This window comes from Mauremys reevesii, linkage group 11 (assembly GCF_016161935.1).
Source record: "Mauremys reevesii isolate NIE-2019 linkage group 11, ASM1616193v1, whole genome shotgun sequence".
Classification (NCBI taxonomy): domain Eukaryota; kingdom Metazoa; phylum Chordata; order Testudines; family Geoemydidae; genus Mauremys; species Mauremys reevesii.
Window position 1 is genome coordinate 33,694,543 of NC_052633.1, and position 22,449 is coordinate 33,716,991.

The 22,449-nt window shown below is 39.9% G+C and overlaps 1 protein-coding gene across 5 annotated transcripts in view; it reads left to right on the plus strand.

The window, feature by feature from the left end:
• The window catches only part of ZNF385B (zinc finger protein 385B), a 302,602-nt gene that overhangs the window by 57,939 nt on the left and 222,214 nt on the right, over positions 1 to 22,449 (plus strand). For 3 of the 5 annotated variants that reach the window (XM_039494459.1, XM_039494458.1, XM_039494457.1), the window contains exon 2: positions 6,125 to 6,427. In XM_039494459.1, coding sequence (XP_039350393.1) covers positions 6,127 to 6,427 — 301 coding nt within the window. In that variant the 5' untranslated portion in view covers positions 6,125 to 6,126. Of the gene's footprint in view, positions 1 to 6,124; positions 6,428 to 14,155; positions 14,377 to 22,449 lie in introns of those variants that run through there. The other 2 variants (XM_039494464.1, XM_039494461.1) reach the window with 2 other exon arrangements.

Below are 22,449 nucleotides of genomic sequence, written 5' to 3' on the forward strand. Positions count from 1 at the left end.
GTCTTGTGGCTCGTGTGCTTGCCTGGGGTCAGCCAGTTAGTGACAGGTATGTGAATAGTGGCTGTGTTTTAAATCAGTGATGTGTTTTGGCAACAATACTGCTCTGTAAAATGTTGCATTTTGGCTTCACAGATATGACCTTGGGAGACCAGCCTCTCTCTTTATCGCCAGTTGAACAGCTGCTCAGAATTAGAAAGCAGCCACAAAGAACTTAAGAGGACTTGCTGTGTGATGTCACGATGCACTCCGTGGCCGAAAAACAAGAATAGAAGGAGTGGTGGGACAACACGAAGAGGGACCGAAAGGAGAATGCGGCGCACCAGAACGAAACCATGGAGCACCTCTTAAAGGTTATGGAGCGCCAAGCGGACATGCTCCAGGTGCTACTAGCACTGTAAGCCAAGCAGCTCCGCTCCTGTCTTCTTCTATAGCCCCTGTCTCAAAACTCTTTCCCATGCGCCCCCCAGACACTGCCAACATGCTCTTATCAATCTCCTGGCTCCAGTCTGTACCTGTTGCATTCCTGCCCCACCACAGTCCAGCCCTGCGGACTCCCAGTACTCACTTCACTCAACGCATGTCCTTCTGCATTTTAGCCCTGTTGAAGTACAGTACTTGCTGCACTGGAGAAGGTTGGATATAATACCTGGACATACACAAATCTTTAACCATCCCTGGATTCCACCTCTTGGGACCCTCTCTTCCATCCTGCTCAGTGCTGATGTGGGTTTTTTTTTTTTGCCAGTCTCTCTCCTCTGGTTGTTGTTTTTAAATAAAATAATTGTTTTGGTTTGAAAGAAATCTTTATTCCACTAATTGAAATCAAACAGAGCCCTGCAAAGCAACAGGCAATTTTCTTGCATCTTCATAGTTCATCGCCTGCACCAATCACAATCACCTCCTAGCATTACAAGCACTGCATACCTGAGCATAGCTATAAATATTAGTGGTTTTCAGCTTCAAATTGCTCCCTCAAGGCATGCCGGATCCTTATGGCCCCTCTAATAGCCCTGGTCTCTGGCTGTTCAAATTCAGCCTCCAGGCATTGAGCCTCAGCAGTCCAGCCCCAAGTGAAGCTTTCACCCTTCCCTTCACAAATATTATGGAGTGTACAGCACACGGCTATAAGCATAGGAATATTGTCATCGGCCAGGTCCAGTATCCCATATAGGCCATGCCAATGGGCCTTTAAACAGCCAAAAGTACACTCGAGTCATTCTGCACTTGCTCAGCCTGTTGTTGAACCACTCCTTGCTGCTGTCAAGGTGCCCCGTGTATGGCTTCATAAGCCACGGCATTAAGGGGTAGGCAGGGTCTCCCGGGATCACAATGTGCATTTTGTCTTCCCCTACGGTGATCTTCTTGTCCGGGAAGAAAATCCCTTTTTGCAGCTTCCTGAACAGGCCAGTGTTCCGAAAGATGCATGTGTCATGCACCTTTCCGGACCAGCCTGTGTTAATGTCTGTGAAATGCCCATAGTGATCCACAAGCACCCAGAGAACCATTGAGAAATACCCCTTCTAATTAATGTGCTCGGTGGTCTGGTGCCCCAATTGGAATATGCGTGCCATCTATCACCCCTCCTCAATTAGGGAAGCCCATTTGTGCAAAGCCATCCACAATGTCACGCACGTTGCCCAGAGTCACGGTCTTTTGGAGCAGGATGCGATTAATGGCCCTGCACGCCTCCATCAACTTTCCCACTACGAACTGGTTAGCGACCAATTGGTAGCAGTCTGTAGTAGCCAGCTTCCACAGTGCAATCGCCTCACGCTTCTCCAGCAACAGAGCAGCTCTCATTCTCTTGTCCTTGCACCGCAGGGCTGGGGCAAGCTCATCACACAGTCAGTGCATGAATGTGGCTTTCCTCATTCGAAAGTTCTGCAGCCACTGCTCGTCATCCCAGATGTGCACGAAGATGTGATCCCACTATTCAGTGCTTGTTTCCAGAGCCAAAAAGTAGTGTTCCACTGTGGTCAGCACCTCCGTGAATGCCACAAGCAATCTCGTGTCATAGCTACTATGCGTGGCGAGCTCAATGTCTCACTCCTCTTGCCTTTGTAGTTTAAGGAATAACTCCACTGCCACTCGTGACGTGTTTGAGCGAGCTGCATATTGGTGAACAGTACGGGCTCCATTCCTGCGACCGAAGAGGCAGAGTGCCCAGTACGCAAACCATTGAAAGATGGCGCCAAATGTGAATGGAAGCACAGGGATTGCTGGAATGCGAAGCAATGCATCACGGGACAGGACCCAGGATGCCCCGTGACCTCCTCCGCCTTCCCACAATTCCTAGCAGCAAAAGAGGAAAACATGCTCTGTGGGATAGCTGCCCAGAGTGCACCACTGCGAATACTGCTGCAAGTGTGAACATGCTATTGTGCAGGCAGCAGACAGTGTGAACACAACAGCAGTTTCCCTTCAGCGCACTCTGAGCAGTGCTGTAACTGCCAGCGCTGTAACTCTGCCAGTGTAGAAAGGCTCCTAAAGCCATTTTTAGGCACCTTTTGAGAGATGTTTAGCACCTGTAGTTCCTAGGGGCTCTGCTGGGTTTGTTGGGTGCTCAGCACTTTTATTTAGAAATCTAACTTAAGCACACAGATTTGAAGAAATTGGCTTAACAATTTCTAGAATTCAGCCTTGTAGAATGTGGAAAATTGCTCTAGTATGTAATTATTTGATCTGTACTAATGCCAATCAAGACAGTACTTTTTTTATTAAGGCTGTCTGGGAAATAACAATTGTTTTGCAAATAAATAAATGAGGTTTCAAATGTTTTTGCTCTGATGGAGAGGGCAAGACAGATTGACTCCCTCTATAGCCTTCTGGTTAGGACACTGGCCTGGGACATGGGAGCATAAGGTTTAAGTCCTTGCTATGCCTAATTAGTGTGTGTCTTGAAAATGTAATAAAAACTGAGCTAGTTCCCTGATGTACATAGTGTAGTTGTTGTCATGTTGATCCCAGGATATTAGAGAGACAAGGTGGGAGAGATAATGTCTTTTTACTGGACCAACCTTTTTTTTCCAGAGAGAGACAAGCTTTCCAGCCACACACAGGTGCTCTTTAGGTCTGGGAAAGTAGTTAGCACATATTCAAGGTAGAGTGGCCATTAACACCTTTTGGGGAAGCATTTTGGTTTCAAGTAAGCAATGTCTTCCAGCAGAAAACAGTTTCGTTGAAAATTATCCAACCAGCTCTACTTTATGCTTTATCTGTTCTCTAGTATATCATGAGATGAATACAGTTGTGCATTTTGCATACTTCCGAACAAATGGAATATACAAATGAATATCATATGTCAATAAAAGTGATAATTCAGGAAACCAAAAATTCAACATTCTCGTACATTAGCAATCTTTTTACATAGGAGAGAGAGAGTAAAAGAGAGTAATTGTATGAAAAATTGAAAAGTTACAAATACTGAAGCTGCAAACAGATTAAATTTTCAGATGAAAACGTCATGTAAACTCAGCTGAGTCAGGGATCTTGGTTGCTTGCATTGAAATATGATACGTATGCTTAAATGATTTAGTGTGACAGTATCTAGCCTAGGTTCAAAGATCACAAGCGATAGGTGTTTCTTAGTCTGAAAAGTAGTTAGATGCCCAGAAACTAAAATGATTTTTAATAAGGCTCTTTGAGCATTGATTATTCAATATGCATAAATTTTACTGACAGCTATGATACAGTTAATTTTCTTGACTGTTTTTTGGGGAGAGGAATGTGATTATATATAATCTTTAACATAATATTCTGCATAAGAAATAGATGTATTTTTAAGAATAGTTTTTATCAATAAAATCATGCCTTAGAGAAATTCAACAAGTGTTAAAATGTATGTAAGAGAGGATACCATTCTCTAGTGGTTAAAGCAAGGTTTGGGGAAGAGATGAAATATTTCCATCCCAGCAAATGACTTGCTGTTTAACTTAGAGAAAGTAAGCCTCTTTTTGCCTCACTTTCTTTCTTCCTAAGATGGTGGCTTGAAATATTTACCAGGCATAGTAACCAAAGAACCAAACCTAATCCCAGCTAAGTATGGAAGACTGGGTGGGGAGAGGAAAAGCGCTCATTTGTGAGGTTCAGGGTAGCACAGTAGTACTTGGAAAGGAATAGTATGATGCTGTTGGGACAGGCTGGATTCTCCATCTTATATCAGTCTCAGTATTGATCAGTATAATACTCTAGCTCTTCTCCTAGCATCCAGATCCTTTTGGCTGATGTAAGTTCCTCCTCTAGTCATTTTTTTGTCTTCTCATGAATGAATCCAATGCCTAACTCTGCTGATCTCGTAGGGTATTTCTACACTGCAATGTAAGCTCCATGTTAATAGAACTCAAGTTAGCAGACCCTGGGTTTAACTTAGAGGTTGAGTGTTTACGTTCATTGTAATCCCAGGTTAGGAATTGTTGAACCCTGGGTCCCAGTCTCTGGCTCCAGTATCTGCACTGCATTATGTGGGCCTGAGTCCAACCACCCATATATCAGACTTACTAGCACCCATCCAAAATGTGGCTGCTATAGCCCTTTGTTCATGGTGCAGTGTGAGAGAACTTGATTGTCCACTAAACTTGACTGTCCAGAGGACAAAGAAAGTTAGCCTGTGGGCCTATGGGATACTTTTGGAGGATTCCCAGAGCACAAGTCCAGCTGGGCTGCATCTTGCTGCAAAGCAAAAGACTTGAACGCTGGGTCCTGGCTTGACTCAGGCTGAGACACCCTCCACCCCTTTGGAGTCCTGGGAATAAGTCTTAGGTTAGTGTGATTTGTGTGTAGATGGAAGTGGGGTTAGTCTTAAGCCTGAGTTCAAACCCTGGGTTTGCAGCGTAGGTTACATTTACACAGGGATAAAAGATTCATAGAATGGCTGCAGCTGGGTCAGCTGACTTGGCCTCATAGGGCTTGGGCTCTGGGGCTGAAAAATTGCTGTATAGAGGTTCGGGCTCATGCTGGAGCCCAAGCTCTGGGACATTCCACCGTTTTTTAGCCCCAGAGTCGGAGTGAGCCCCACAAGCCTGAGTCAGTTGACTTGGGCCAGCCTGGATTTTTTTTTATTCCTGTGTAAACAAATGACAGACATATCCATATGTTTCCCAAACAGCAGCATGAAACTGACATGATTCTTGATAGTTTAACTGCTTACCACAAAGTGGTGAATAACAGCAATGGAACTAACCAACGTTGTTTTTTACTTTGGCAAAGCTGTGAGTAGCAGAGGCATAGAACTTGGATGTTTACAGGCTCAGGAAGGAAACAAGTCGGTCTGTTTTATGCTTGGGCTGCATTTGGGAGGTTATCTTCACAACCACAAGGACTAGAAACTCTCCCACTACCCAATTTTTAAAAAAAAAAATTTCTGAAATTACACGTTCATAAAACTGTCTAGTGTAGGTTTCCTTATTTGCCAGGGCAACGTTCCTACTCACTAGAGGCAAGTGCATTTTTAAGCCCTATGGAAATAATGAGAATTGTAAGCTTTTGGGGACAGAATCGGTCATGTTCATTTGTATAGTGCCTCCCCCCACCTAGTTAGCCTCTAGCTGATACTACAATATAATTGTTTAATAATAAAATATCTACCTCACAGGTCTGTTGTAAGGCATAATTGATGATGTTGCAAAGCTTGGAGATCGTTGGGTACTATAATTGCAAAGTATTCATTATCCTTATCTATTTAAATATGCTATTGTCCCCAAAATTTCATTATCATTTTTTGTTCTTCATCCTCTTGGTCTAATACTTCTTTAGGAATTTGTGCAGTATTCTATGTATCAGTGAGCAAAAAGCTTCAGAACTTATTTGTAGTGAAGGGGGGTGGACCTCAAGTAATCTTAACCTCTGCCGGGAAGAAAAACTCAGTTTTTGTTAAGAGAATTGGTGGAACAAGATAACGAGTACTATTGTTCATTGAGATTTGCATATTACCATTTTATTATTGCTGAACTCACCGAAGTGACACAAATACAAAAAATGCACCATCTTGCACAGTTTGGAAACTTTTTTTTTTGGATGAACCTGGTCCTCAATGCTTGATACTTTTAAAACTTATTAAGTATATAAGATCCTTATTTCGGAGTATTATTATTTGGTTTCTGGCATCAACACTGTGTTCATTTTATAGGTATGAAGCACCCAATAAGTCCTGACCAAATCTTTGAAGATGGAATTATGAATCCATCGACTTTTCTACGGGGCTTTGAAGAGAAAGGACTGAGGAATGATAGACCAGACTATCAATTAAGTAAAGAAAAAAAGAAGATACTATTTTCCTTCTGTGAAGTGTGCAATATACAGCTGAACTCTGCAGCACAGGCTCAGGTTCATTACAATGGGAAATCTCACCTGAAAAGAGTGAAGCAGTTGAATAATGGGAAACTACCTACAAACACAACTACAGGCACTTTGTTTGCAAGCACAAGCACAGGTACTTGATTAATATATGGGAGAGATGCTGATTTCTGGTTAGAAAAAAACTAAGCTTGCAGAGATAGTAAAGCTCTTTTAATACTCCATATACAATATTGATTGGTAATACAGAATATTACTGGTTGTTGTTGTTGTTGTTGTTGTTGTTGTTATTATTATTACCCTTTATACTATCATAGCCACTGTTACATTTATTTCCTTAAAAAAAAAATGGACCTAGGTCTTCATTTCTGTGAAAGGAAATTATTCAAAGTCTTTCATTTTACAAAGCACTAATACAAATGTATTGCAACAATTCTAGTTGTAGCATTGAACATGTTGATTCCTTCATGTTCGTCCAGCTTTTATTCAGGCAATGTTGTGTAGCTTAAGGACTACAGGATTGGACAGTATGTATTTAAGGTATGGAATATTAAAAAATGTCTGTATTTAAAGATGTAGCATTCTATTCTCTGATATGTAGGTTTTAAACAGACCTTAATAGTAACCACTCCTGTATTCTTTTAATTTTGTTTAGTTTTGTTTTGTTTTTGTTCCAAGAATTCTAAATTCTGGAAAGAAGTTGCAAGTGTAATTGTGAAAATATCTGGAATTTTTACCAGATTATAGTTTGGGTGCATCAGTTTTTTTTGTTTAAAGCATACCACCTCCTTCTCGCTCTTTATTTTATTAAAAGGAAAAGTAAATCAGGCTGCCTTTCTACCTCCTAAGAAGCAAAAAGGCTTCAAGTCCAAAATTTTAAAAACATCCTTTGCAAGTCACCTTTGAAAGAGGGGTAAACATAATTCATTCTTATTCCAAGATGCAAAAAGATGATAATATGCATATCTCCATATATTATCTCATAGAACTAGAAGGGACCTTGAAAAGTCATTGAGTCTAGTCCTCTACCTTCACTAGCAGGACCAAGTACTTTTCCTGACAGTCCCCCACATCCCTAAATGGCCCCCTAAAGGGTTGAACTTACAACCCCGGGTTTAGGAGGCCAATGCTCAAACCACTAAGAGATCCCTCCCTGACAAGATACCATTGTTGAGAAGAATTACTATCTAGAGAAGGCAGAGATAGCTGTTTTTAATGTTTAGTATATAAAAGTATTGATCAAGTGACAGCTTCCAGATCTTCATAGAAAGGATTTATTCATTGTATTATAGAAACACCAGAGCTACATTAAAGGTTAAATTAAAAACTTTGGAATACTGGATTGAAGAGATAAGCCATTGCTATTTTAAATTCTTTGTTTCTCTTCCATTTGAGTTCTTTTTTCTGGATGCTTGATTTTTTTCTCTTTCCTTGGTTTGGTGTTGGTTCTTATGTTTTGATTTATTTTGAATCTAAGGATGGAATGTGTATCACTTGGATATATTGCTGGCAACCAGGCCTGTGTTGGAAAATGACGAAATTCAAATTAATGTGTAAATACCCTGCTGGTTTCATTGTGAATTTTTTCAAAAGTATTCTGAATGAGTGAGACACCATCATTTAATGAAATAAAATTATCTCTGTGTTGCTGGAAAATGCAACCCCATAGTATTTGTTTGCACTGTATATTTTGATTTCTTTGAGCTGTGTACTTACGCTGCTTTGTTAGCAATTTAAGTAACCTAAAACTGTAACTCTTGGTCCCGTCTCCTATGCTCTTTTGTCCTTAAGCAGTTGGGATGGAGAATGCCTGCAGCTCCTTTGGGTGTGTGCCTTGAATGTGTACCTTTATCCACATCTGCCTGTAAAAATCAGGATTGGTTGCTTTATTAAACTACACATTACTTGAAATTAATATTTCTTTTGTTAATCAACTTGTATCCTCCAGAAATATATTTACTAATTTTACTGATCTGTATAGTGCTTGCTGCTATAAGGGTTAGGCATTTTATTTGTGTAGTTGAATTATATTAACTTCATTATTGGTAAAAGAAAAAAAATCTTTAAACATAATGCCTTACATAGACTGTAATAAAATATACCTTTGGTCTAAGAGCCAGTACATTTACTGGAATGCAATGCTCAGTGTTTCTGAAAAACAATAGTGTAGCAATGCAAAGTTCCCACAAGATGGTGCTGCAAGCTTGGAACAGATACGTTACTTCATCTACAATTCTGCTAATTTTTTGCTAAGTTCTGTTGCTCTATGTAGTGAATTTTTAAACAAAACTTCTTTTTAATGAATCCCTTTGCAGGATACATGTTATACGTACTGTTGCTGGTTTTATGAATGGCCTCTTCCTACTCCACTTCATTCCCTTTTGGACAGGTAGTTTACCCAGCAGTGCTGTCACTACCGAAAATGCTTATCAGCCTCTTAGGATATTGGGCTTGGGGGAGTCTGCTTGTGGTTTCTGCCTTGGTTGTATTAAAACTGGAAAAAATGCCTGGAAAAAGGCAAAATACCTTTTACAATGAATTAAGAACATAAGAACGGCCATACTGGGTCAACTACGTGGTCCATCCAGCCCAGTATCCTGTTTTCTGACAGTGACCAGTGCCTGATGCTTCAGAGGGAATGAACAGAACAGGGCAATCCCCTGTCATGCAGTCCCAGCTTCTGGCAGTTGAAGGTTTAGAGACACCCAGAGCACAGGGTTGCATCCCTGACCATGTTGGCAAATAGCCAATGATTGACCTATCTTACGTGAACTTATCTAGTTCTTTTTTGAACCCAGTTATATTTTTGGCCTTCACAACGTTCCCTGGCAACAAGTTTCACAGGCTGACTGTGTGTAGTTTTTGAGGTAGCCTGAGACCTCATCCACTCTGTAGCCTCTGAGAACTTATCCTCTTGGCCTGTACAATTGCTCATATCAAGCCGGGCTTACAGTTGTGTGAAGTACTTCCTTTTGTTTGTGTTAAACCTGCTGCCTGTTAAATGAATTGGGTTACCCCTGGTTTTTGTGTTATGAGAAGTGATAAATAACACTCTCCTATTCACGTTCTCCACACAGTTCATGATTTTATAGACCTCCATCATATCCCCCTTTAGTTATCTCTTTTATAAGATGAACAGTCCTAGTCTTTTTAATCTTGCCTCATATGGAAGTTGTTCCATACCCCTAACATTTTTTGTTGCCCTTCTCTGTACCCATGTACATCACAGATTCTGGAAGTGCTCTTTGTTCTCTATGCCCCACCCGTTTCTGAGAAATGGAATAATTTTCTTTTGGGTTCTGGGCTGCTTTAGGGAGCAAATGTGAATTAACTTGCAGATTATGCTCAGTGATGCCATTTTGCAGTCCTTGCGTAACTGAAGGCTGTGGAGTGGCCTCTCTGTGAGTTTGCTGGGGAACAGAGATTGGGTGTCCATTTGCCACAGTATGCTCCTTCAGCAGCATGGGTACGTAAGCTGTTACGCTGGCATGCACATCTGTTTGCTCACAGGTTTCTATCCTGGCAGAATGCTGTCACGCTGTAGGGCTAGATCCTATAGCTGTTTGCCCAGGGGCATTCTGCATCTATGCAGCAATCCCTTTCTCGTGAGTGGTGCCCCGTGAAAGCCCAGGGGAGCATATAGGCAGATCAAGTAGCAGGATCTAACCCTATAACATCAGCTATATTTGTGACAGTTGCAGGATCTAATATAGTAATAAAATGTAAGAATTCTATAAAATGAAAAGTATCATCTTAGTAAATCCTGCCTATAGTTAAGATGACTCTCTGAGGCTATCAGTGAAACATTTAAAATTACTATAAGGAAACCTTGGAAGATTGCTCTAAAAATGTACTAGCCCAGCCACAATATCTACTCATCCACCTTTGCCATGATGATGCTGGAGGGCAATCTGGGAGGCGGTAGGTATTTAGTCTTGGCTGTAAAGAAATTACTTGTCTCTGGTGAATAGGTGAGCAGAATTTTGTCACGTCAATACAGAAAGGCTGAATAAGGGATAGACTATGCTCTGTTACAACAGCATAAATCTGGAGTGAGTAACACTATTGACTGCAGTGGAGTTACTTTCCATGTTTTAATTGTGAGCAGAATCTGACCCTAAATTGGAATCTGGATATACAGCCCCAAGTCCTCAGCTGTGCCAGAGCTTTGTCTCTGTCCCACTTTGGGCTATTTGCACTGCCTTGTTGGAGATCAGAATCTGACTCTCAGTAATCTTATTGAACTAGGCCTTGAACTCCTTTCTAGTTTTCTCTTTGAAGAAAAATGTCTGTCAGTGTATTTTAGTGAGCATTGAAAAGCATGCTAGGCACCAGACAAACAGCCCTGGCCCTGAAGAGCTTAAATGCTAATAAAGTCTACTCTCGAGGGCAAAATTACTTATGTGCATAAGTGTTTGCAGGACTGGAATATCCCTAAATAGAGAGATGGGAGGGAGAAGACAGGAAAATGGAGAACAAGGATTACAAGAACAGGAGCATGAGTTAGCACAGTTTCACTGCACACATCTTGTGTTTTTTGGGGAAAGGGGTTTTTGCTATTAGGTGCTGTGGTACCCCTAGTATAGTAAATTTTCTCAATGTCAATTTTGCCTGTTCCGTTTAGTTAGCAAGGGTTAAAACTATTTTATTTTCAAAGCTTGCTCTGAGAAAGAGGGAGGGATGTACCGGAGGTAGGATACAGAGCCTGTCAATGCTACTTCTAACTCTTCTTCCTCTTCTTTGTAAGCCCAAACTCCATGCACAATAGCTCAAAAAAAGGAGCTCCATAGGCTTTAAGTAGGACGCATGATGCTGTATGGCTGGCACTCTGTCCCCATTTCAGTGTATGCGAGAGAGTGTTACTGGATTAGGATAGCAGAAGGGGATAGTCTGGCCTTTACATAAATGATTAGTTCATATCTTTCACTAAAAGCCAAAATTAATAATTCCATTAATGTAATTTAGATGAGTATTAAATGAGGTCTAGAGGCCGTGTTCGTTTCTTACTCGTAACTATTGTAGACTTTTGTTGAGTAGAGGGCAGCATTTTATTTCTGCTCCTTAAGTATCTTCAAAATTTATTTTTTTCTGAAAAAATGAAATATAGCCTAAATCAATGTATTTTCTAGCCATTAATTCATTCGTGTGTGTATGTATATATGATATATACATTGCTGTTTTCTGTCATATCAAAACAATCAACCATTTTGAAACTAAGAAGGGACCTCACTGTATTGTTTTGGTGTACTTTCATTTATCAGCAAAACGTGTTTTGTGGTGATAAATGATTGACATATTATTATTTACATAACAGGTGTTAACTGAGAGACTAATAGCTATGAATAATGTTTGTAATTCCTCGTTCAAAGATGGAAAAGGTGTAGTGTAAATCTACTGGTGACTATATTAGAAAATATGTGGTAGTTGAAAAACATTGCTTTTTTCCTGCAGCTTGCTGCAGCCAGCAGGTCTGTGCAAGGTAGATCCAGTGCCCAGAAAGTATACAAATACCTGGGGGAGGTCCGCTGTGGGGGAGCTATGAATCCTTCTGTATATAGTGCACATTGCCCCAGTTCCAGGTATGGGCTGGTGCATAAATTGCACCTACAGGTTACCTCTTGGGATTTTTTACTTCTCCATTATTGGTTAGTTAAGGTTCATTTTTAGCAGTTGGTGAAGTATTGAGGCAGAACATACAAAAATCCCCCAGAAGGAGCGGGGAGAACATCCCTTTGACTAACTAGGAATTTTAGTGCTAATTATCCACCAGCATACTCTTAATTTTGTGCTTTATAGGACTGGGCATGCAGTTGTTTTGGGCGCACAGATTGGTAGATGCCTGGGATATTTGTACATGCAAAATCATTTTGGTATGTATTTGTACATGCAAAATTGGGGACTGTAGCTGAAAGAATTGGACAAAACATTCTGGGGGCGGGGCTCTTTTTACATTATTCACAGGCTATGTGTAGATTGAATATATTATACATGTTGCAAATGTGGGTGTTCCTCAATTGTTCAGTAAATTCTCCCCAGTCGGAGTCATGTCTTGGTGAAGAATTTATAATTGGGCCCTCCTTTCGATAAGGATATGTTCACTTCCTGTCCTAAATTGTCTGACATTGTGGTTTGCTGTTAAACCTGGCCACATTTCTGCATAGTGGTGCGTGACATAATCACTAGTCAGGCTGTGGGCCTGCAGGGGTGGACACTTATACCTCCATAGAGACCCACTGCAGTCAGAGAAGGCTCTACATAGGTATGAGGGTGTTCCCACACAGGTCTTATTGCAAATCTGGGTCCTCTGTTTATATATGATTGCTATGTCTGTACAGCAGCGGTTCTCAAACTTTTAGCAACTCGATGACCCCCATTTTGATTTAAAATTTTTCATGGACACCCATCCCCCAAGACTGCTTCTCAGCCCCAAGCCCCACCCTCCCCACTCCAACCCTTCCCCCAAGGACCCACCCTTGCTCCATCACTTCCTGCCCCTCCTCTTCCCTGCCTTTTTCCGTCCTATCTCCTGAATGCATCCCATCCCCACTCTTCCCCCTCCCTCCCAGTGCCTCCTGCATGCCACTGAACAGCTGTTCCCTGGTGTGCAGGAGGTGCTGGGAGGGAGTGGGAGGAGTTGATTAGCAAGGCCTGTGGACCCCCTGGAGTGGACCCCAGTTTGAGAAATGCTGCGGTATAGTGTTTATAGTCCTGTGGGATGAAAGGTGCTATATAAATGCAAGATGATGATGATGATGATGATGATTTTAGACAGTCATTTAGCTGTTTAAAAACACCTGTTCCCCGACACTTCTGACTTAACTAAACAAGTAAATCGATATTAACATACAGCATGTATCTTGATCTGAGATACTTTCCCTTACACCAACTGCTAGTACCCTAATATGTTTAGATATTCGTGTAATTGTTTAACAGAAACTCATGTGCCTTTTTGCTTTGCAAACTTAATCTCTCCCTGATCTTCAGTTTATTCTTGTTGCAACAGTGTTGTGTATCTATAAATTTTGTATCTTGTACATATGCCCCTCTTACTTCTTTGTGGGGAAAGATAACCTGTATGAAGCAGACTAAAAGACAGCAAGGTTTACATATTGGGAAGTCAGGGGGCGAATGGGAAAATGTCCTTTAGTAAGTAATCAAAGTGAAAAAGAAAAGTGCTTTGTCATATGCTGGCATGCACTTAGCTGTTGAATTATCTCTGAAAATATTTACTATGTTCTACTGTACAGAAGATCTAGTCTAGGCCAATACTCCATTTCCCTTCCCCCCTGCAAATATTTACATTACTCTTTATATTAGAGATGGACATAGCTGTGAATATTCTTGCTCTCTTATGCTGATTTTTGTATCCTTTACATAATTGTATAAGTGAGTGCTTCTATTCATATGCAAAAGAGTCCAGGAATGACTTTTATTTTTTAATTTATTTTTATTATTGTTTGTTTATTTATTTCAGGCTTTTCCAATAATAAATCTCCTCTGAATACAGGCTGCTGATTCTCCTCTGTCTCCTATTCACTGTGGAAAAGGCAGAGCTATTTTTAACATTTACACAATTTAGATAGATGATTCTTCATTCTGTGTGGTTTTGAGCTAAATCTGTAGAGCCTTTCATAATCATATCCTTTTTATGGTTTGCTTGAATTTGATCACAGTTGCTGATTTCATGCATTGATAATGAAGGCTTAGGTTGCCTGTTTCTAAGCATAAATCCATCTCAGACTTCTACTTTGATAGTGCTCTGTGTTCAGTACGCATGAAGATATAGAACTGAAATTGCTTTGCTTTCTTTACAAATGACTCAGTGTGCTTGTCCTCCTTCCCTAAAATGTTGCCAGCGTGTAAAGGATTTTCAATGAGCAATGCAATAAGCCAGCATCTGGGAAGGTTTGAAGCTGCATTGGTATAACAGTGTACTGTCACACAGATGATCAGGGCTGGAGCCAAGTCTCTGTAGCACCGTAGATCATATTGGTCACATACTGGAAGTTTTGTTTATCTAACTTGGTTGCTATTTAAGCTGGTTAAATAGTATTGTCATAATGTGGAGTGGACTTCCTAGTAGAGGTGAGCATGATTTTATTATTAAACTTTTCTGGTTAGCTTTGAGATATCACTACTAGATGCTTACATGTTTGGCACTATTTCTGTGGGTATGTCATTTGTATTCTAGTTATTACAGTGGAAATAGCAGATGGGATAACAAAAAGACAAGGTATATGTAATGGTTTTTTTTTTAATGTAAAAGTAACTCAGTAAATATATGTGGTAAACCTCCTTCTTTCTTTGCTTGCTGTTTGCAGAGGATATCTAGTAGGTGACTTCCTATGCATTTTAAATATTTCAGAACGTGTCAGTGATACTATATGATTTGTTGATCATTATAGAAGTAAGCTAATTAATAGTATGATTTGTACACCACTGGTCACAAAGAAAGCTGTTACTATATACGTTAAATCCAATTTTGAGTCATGATGATATGAACAATACATAAGAGACCAATGGTATTCATAAGATAAACTAAGAAAGTGAATGAAATAAACTGCGTGCTGGAGTTGACTTCTTATATAAACCTGACATTATTAATGTTAAAAGTTATGACATCTTATGTACAGAACAGCCTCCAATAATTCATTTCCTCTGACAACTTGTTTCATGAGAGAGGTATAAAATTACTGTCACTTGTGTCTAACCATGCTTTAATTAAATTTGACATTAAGTCCAGCAAGTTTTATTTAAAAATAGGGTGCTGAAGCTACTATATGAAATGTATATTAGTAAATCTTAAAGTTGAAAAAGATCTTACAGAGCAATAAATAGCATGTAGCTATATAAAAAGCTTGGACCAGAAATTTTACCTATTGCAAAACATACTAAATTTATTTAATCTGCAAGTTACTTATTAAGCATCACAGTGCTACTGATGTGCTTAGTCTATGTTGAAACCATCTTTAATTATGTTCCGATCTGGTGGTATTAACTTGTTTAATACAGAAAAAGAGTTTAAAATTATTATGATGTATTCAAAATGGTATTTTGCTTGCTAAAATAATGTCTGTTTATGTAGACTACAGATTTTTTTTATGAGGAACTAGCACAGCTCATGCGTCTTCCTGCTAAATTTATTTACGAGGCAGCTGTTTTATAGCTTTCAGCTCTAAAGTTATAGATAAGTGTGTGTTTGTTTGACAGAAGATTCGAGAATTTCCATTTACTGCCAGTACATGTAAAGCTTGGCTAAGCAGACTGCATCAGGAGCACACCATTTGTATTAGCCAATCTGTCTTTGCAAGTCCCAGGGCCACTATCTTGCTAGAAGCCACTGTGTGCTTTTGAAAGCATGAAATTAGTTTTATACTGAGCACATGGTTTCTCATTTAGCAGTTCTTTTTATGGTAATGGTCAATTTATAGTTTGCTGCCAGGATTTCGGTGTTCTCTCAAAGCTGATAGCTTCTGCTAAGGTGTCCTTTGGAGATAAAAAAGAAAACCCAATTAGATCCTAAATAGGGGAGAATTCTCCCCATTGACCCAATTTATTATTCTTATTCTTATTTCACAGTTATTTTATGATAATCTTTCTGATAATACCCATCAAAATACATTTTCCTGCCATAGCCAGTTCTGGAAATGCAAAAATTAACACATTGTCTTGTTACTTTGTGCATAGTTTTGTAATCAGTTTGTAATAGGCTGCCTTCATGAGGTTGGCAATATTATATCCTTTTGTCTATTTCTTAATGTATCAGGAGTACAATATGTTGAATGTAAAATAGGTGGTGCAAGGTGTGTATGTTTTTGTTGAATGTTGCTATGTAGTTCTTGAGACTCCAGACTGGAGTTTTAAATCTGATATAATTGGTGTTGGTTAAATTACAGGAATACAGGAAAATGGCTGTAAATAGTTAGGTATTCTGCCCTCGATTCAACCCGAAATGCATTTTACTCTTAACCTGGTGAAACTACTTTTTATAAATGTTTATTTCTGGTTAGCACTTTTCCTTTGAAAGTGAAATTTTCACTATGCTAAATTATGCACTGTTTCCATAATTGCAGATACTGTCAGCTAGAGGTTAAGAAGCTAAAGATGTTGACAAATGTTGATTTATTTGGTACTAGGCTGCTTTCTTAGGTTAGTTTGGCCAGTTTTTGCTGTTGATTCCTTTTGAAAGCTAGGCTCTCAGTTCTGTGCCTATTTAATATAGGTCTCCCTCAATGCTTTGGAATAAATCTTGCAATAAGATCAGCTTTTACAGTACAGTATATACTTCTGTGCTGTAGTTTTCTTTCCAACTGGCAAATCCTGCCCTGCCTCTTGCACCTTGGAAGACCCGATAGGCAATGGAACTACTGCATTTCCTCTGTGCAGGTGGCAAAGGTAAAATATGAGGAGCTCCTTCTATACCTGTGTGGGCTGAGGAAGTGGTGGAGGTACAAGCTGGTGGCTGTACAAGTAAGATGGTACCCCAACTGTACGCCCCTTCTGCCTCATGGAAAAGGGAAGGGTGCAGAAGTTGTGAAGACAACTGGACACTGGGAGGAGTGTCAAAACACCATTTTAGTCTAGGAAAAGGATTCTGTCCATACCTGGCAGCCATAGAGCTCCCTGCACCAAACCTGTGTGTTTGGGTTGGCCCTAAGAATTGAGGCATAGATACAAACTGACACAGTTGAGTTTTATGTAGTTTTAAAAATATGGTTGCTGTCATTTTCAGACCTTTAAATTCATTGCTCCATCATTTTTCTGTAAATGCTCAAAGCATACTAAGCAAAAAAAGTTGGTGCTTGCATTTAGAAAAAGGTGTGCTGTATATACCAGTAGCACAAGCTATAAAAAAACCCTCTCTTTTGTAAGTACAGTGCATTTTTCTTGCTCTGTTCTTTTTTGGACTTTTATCAAGTATTTTTATTGCTATAAATTACATGCTTGCCAAATTACAGGCAGGCTAGTTCTTTATTCCACAACTTTACGTTGTGAGTAAGCGGCTTTCAACTTCAAAGATCTTGCATCCTCTTAAATGTTTAGATCACCACATAGCTCTCCTTCTGCCAGTTCATACTGATGGGTAGGGAGAGAATCACCTTCCAGAACACTGGTAGTATTGGGCAAGAAGCAGTTAAGATGCTCCCTTAAGATGACTTCACCAGGACCTCCTGAAAAAGGTTGTGGTAAACTTGGGCCTGGAGGTGGAGGAACTTATAGAATTGGCACACAGCCTGATCGACATCCTGGCTGCAGCTACTTTCTCCAAAGTGGTCTTGCCCATAAACAAAGCAGTATTGGTCCCCGTTAAGACACTGTGACAGACCACTTCTTCTCTGTTCCCCACCTCAAAGAGGCTAGAGAAGAAATACTATGTCCCAGCAAGCAGGTTCAAATACCTTTACTCGCAACTCTCTTCTCCTGGGATCCCTGGTATTGTCAGAGGCAAATGAACAGGACAGACAGGGGTAGTCGAGTGCTATCCCTCTAAAATAAAGAAGCAAAGAGACTGGACCTGTTTGGATGCAAGGTTTCCAACTACGTATCTCCAACTAGCAGGCTTTGCTGGGGAGGTACGACTTTAATCTGTGGGACTAATCCAAATTTAAAGACTCCCTGTTATGTGGACCTTGTCTCTTATGTTGAGAGAACTAAGCCCTTCCGCAAGACCACACAACTCTTTGTAGCAGTAGCAGAAAGGATGAGAGGGCTATCTGTCGTATCCCAATGAATCTCATCCTGGATAATCGCCTGTATACGAGCTTGCTATGAGTAGGCGAAAGTTCTGCCTCCGACCATCATGACCTCTCATTGCACAAGAGCCCAGGCTTCATCAGCAGTGTTCCTCACACAGGTATCAATCCAGGACATCTGCAGAGCTGCAACCTGGTGGTCAGTTCATACCTTTCCTTCCCACTACACAATCACCCAACAGGCCCGTGATGATGCCGGTGTTGGAGAGCAGTGTTGTAGTCAGCACGTCCATGAACTCTGAGCCTTCCTCAGAGGGTACTGCTTGTGAGTCACCTAGCATGGAATTGATATAAGCAAGCACTCGGGGCGGGGGGAGGGGCGAAGTTACTAACCTTTCGTAACTGTTGTTCTTCAAGATGTGTTGCTCATGTCCATTCCATGATCTGCTCTCCTACCTTTCTGTCAGAATTACTGGCAAGAAGGAACTGGTAGGGCAGGGAGCCGGTGGCACCCTTTATACAGGCTCATGTGTGTGTGACTCCAGAGGGTGCTAGAGCTGGCCCAGTGCACACCACTGAGGGAAAAATCTCTGGCAAGTGTGCACCCGGCGCGCATACATGTAGCATGGAATGGCCATGAGCAACACCTCTCTTAGAACAACAGTCATGAAAGGTTAGTAACAGGTTTTTTTTACATGACCAAAAATGAGGAGGTTGAAAAATGTTTATATTTTTACAAGCTGAGTAGAAGCACCTTTTACGATGTCTGTTAGGTAAAACTTTAAGTGAAATCCCTATCTGAACTTCATTTATGACCTAGATAAGCTCTTCAGGGCAGAGGTGGTCTTATTTATTACTTGTTTGGACAATCCTACCACAGCGGAACTCTGATCCTTGACTGGAGCCTGTATATGCTATTCTAATACAAAAAATATTTATTTCTCTCAGTTCCCTTTCAGGAATACTATAGGTTGTGCAGTTGTGACACACTAGTCAAGCTAATAAGTAAAACAGTGTCCCTGATTCTGGTCTCAATTACACTGAAAATCCAGAGTAAGTTCTTTGTTACGTTGGTGGAGCTGAGACATGGCCCTGTGTTTTCAGTTGTGTGCAGGAAATTTTTTTTGAGAGAATTCCACCATCCTGATGTTTTTACTTTTGGAACTCCATAAGTGGTCTGTAAATTGTGCAGCCTTTCAGTTGCAAAGAACTTTGAACGTTTGAGTGCTTTAACAGTAAAGTAACTGTGGTTAAGAAATTGTGTGATAAATTAAAAGAATTAAATAGTTTAAAAATAACTAAAAAAGTCTCACTATCCTAACTTGCTTTTCATTTAATCTTGTCATCATGCCAGTGGTGCCTGCCTCTCCATAGATTTTTTTTCTAGTAGTCTCTAATAGTAATTCCCTAAAATAAGTAATATATTATTTAGAACTAAGGCCATGCCACTTCCTCCAAAAAACTCTTCTTTTTGTTTGGAGTCCTTCATGCTAGGAAACAGTTTTATCGGGATATTTTTAAATTACTTTCAAGACATGCTAGCTCAAAATTGGGTTATGGATTTTCACCAGTGTGCATGAATAGTGTGTATGATTGCAGTGACAAGATGGTAAAATATGTTTTGATTCACTGTGTAAAGGTATAAATCTATAGTTTAGGAATAACCATTTAAATGTAAGCAAAAGTAAAGACTTTATCAGTGGAGCACAATTAAATACAGTAGTAGAGCATGGAGAAAATAGAGGTGAGGTAGGCTTCCAGGCGTTAATGTGGCACATGTGTGTAAAGTCAAAGAAATCACTTCAAGGAAAAGCAGGCTTGGTGGAAAGAGTTAATATTTATTGTTAGAAATAGCAGTCGGTGTACAGTGGCCAGCTTTGCTAGTGGTATTATCATAGCCTGATAATGAGGCTCTATTAATGAATAAGGGTGTTTTGAGGTAATTACTTTGGTTAAAATTTTCAGTCACCTAGGAGCCTGAGTCCCATTGACTTTAATGAGATTTGGCTCCTAAATGCCTAAGTTGCTTTTGAACCACTAAGGGGCCCTTTTAAAAACTTCACTCTGCAGGATAAAATTTTACCTTGGAACGACGGTCAGCTGAAGGCACAGTTATTACAGAAGCATCCATAAGTTGCTCTTATTAGAGAGAGAACTAAAAACTAACCTTTCTGTCTGAAAATTTACTACTATGGTTATGGTAACTTTAAGCATTATTGGCTGGACAAGTTAGTAGGAAATATTTTCTCTTTTTTTTTTCAGTTTATTTACTTCATGTGACAGCACTTGGTCTACTCATTTTCACTTTTGTTACTCTATAATGTTTCTTCCCTACAGAAAAGCCCCTTATCAGTTAGGGATCAGGAAAACATTTATCTTTAAGGAATTAAAAACAATAATAATCAGGACATATTATTAAGAGACTGTTATTAAAAGATATTTTGTTTTATTAGCTTTTTAAAAACAATCCAGTTGACATTGCCCTTAATTGTATAAAAAGTCCGTATCTTGGCATCATTAAGGTAATTGCCTAGTTACTGTGTAGCTAGTGCTGGATACTACTATAATTTCTAGAGCTAGTAAGTAGTAAAACTAAAAACCTTTAGTCACTAACATCTTCATGAATAGAAGTACCTAGTTTGGTTTGTTATGCTTTGAGGATGCATATTATTGCTTCATGAATTTTTGGATGACTACCAGCGAATATTTAAGACTAACTAAAAGACAACTGGGATCATTATGCAAATCGCTTGCTAAGCGCAAAAAAAAAGCATCAGGTTCTTAAATGTTGCCTGTAACAAATAGTTTGACCTGCTTTTATCAAAAACTACCATATCAATGACTGTAAATATCCTGTATTCTGATGGGCTGAAGCAATTCTGAATCAGTTTAATGGCGAACAGTAGTTCAAGCTAATGTTTGTGGGGGACGGGGGAGGGGGATTTTGGTAACAGCATGTTTTAATGTAGTGATATTTTTTCTTACTTACTATATAGTTTCAGTAGATATCAAAATGTCAATTTCTTACTTACCACATAATAAAAGTAAGGCTACGTTTTAGTCATGGGTATTCTTAGTAAAAGTCATGGGCAGGTCACGGACAGGAAACAAAAATTCACGGCCCATGACCTGGGCTCTGGGCAGCACTTACATGGGGCTCCCTAGAAGCAGCAATGTCCCCCTCACTCAGCTGCTAGGTGGAGGTGTGGCCAGGGAGCTCTGCGTACTGCCTCTGCCCAGGGCACCGCCCCCACAGCTCTCATTGGCTGGACTGCGTCAGCCAGGTGCACTGGCTGCTGCAGAATCCATGACCTCTGTGAGAAACTCGCAGCCTTAAGTATCAGCAATGTTTTATTTTTAACCCTGCTTTCAAAAGCATGTCAAGTTATGCAACATTGTTCACTTTCAGTTCAAACAATAACCTCATGTTTTACTAATGCTTTTAGCAGATATTTTGCATTTGAAATCTAATATCCTATATTTGAAATCAGGAGATATTTATTCCTAGAATAATTAGCATTATAACCATTAACAGCAGCAGTAGAATTTTCTTTCCGTAAGTGTGCATTTAATCTGAAAACATCAATTTTGCTTGAGTTACAAGGGCAGTAAAACCTGTGTATAAACATCACACCTTTTCTAAGTGACCACCTGTCATAGACAACAACAGCAAAGGTATCTCCAAAAATGTTAAATGAATCACCTTGGAACAGGGTAAGACAAGATTATAAATCACCTTTGCATGGTCATCCAGTGTTAGGCCTTTGGGCGATTTCCCTAAAATACTCAGTGTAGTTGTAGCCGAAGTCAACCAGTGACTTCACAGAACTAGTCTCAGATAAAACACACCTTCTGGGAAAATGGGTAATCCACTTTTGGTTAAGCCCATGTGTAACTGTTTGCGGGATCCGAGACACAGTTCATGCACAGGAGATTCTGAACTTTACCTAGTACCATAAGTGCTGGAACTAGGGGTGCTGGGGGTGCTGCAGCAGCCCCTGGCTTGAAGTAGTTTCCATTATATACAGGGTTTACGGTTTGGTTCAATAGCTCTCAGCATCCCCACTATAAAAATTGTTCCAGCGCCCCTGCCTACTTCTGTCGGTTGTTTTGTTTCTATAGTGAAATACTAGATGATGACTCAGTATAATAAACCTCAGATTTTTATTTCTCGTATGTCTGAGGTATCTGGCGCACAGATCAATGTTTTAGCTGCACAGGACCTTTTATACTTTAAATGTCTGTTTTATGCTGAGCATTTGTATTATAAATATTTTATTATAATTCAAAATCTTTAGTTTAAGTGCTTTATAAGCAGTACAATTTTTGGTGTCTAGTATGACTTAGCTTTATTATGATTCCCTACTCTTTCAAGAAACTTTCAGCCACCTTTATTGAAAGGCCATGTTCCTTAAAAGAGAAGCTTTTGTCAGTCCCTTGAGTTGCTTAATTCAAGTTTCTCTGT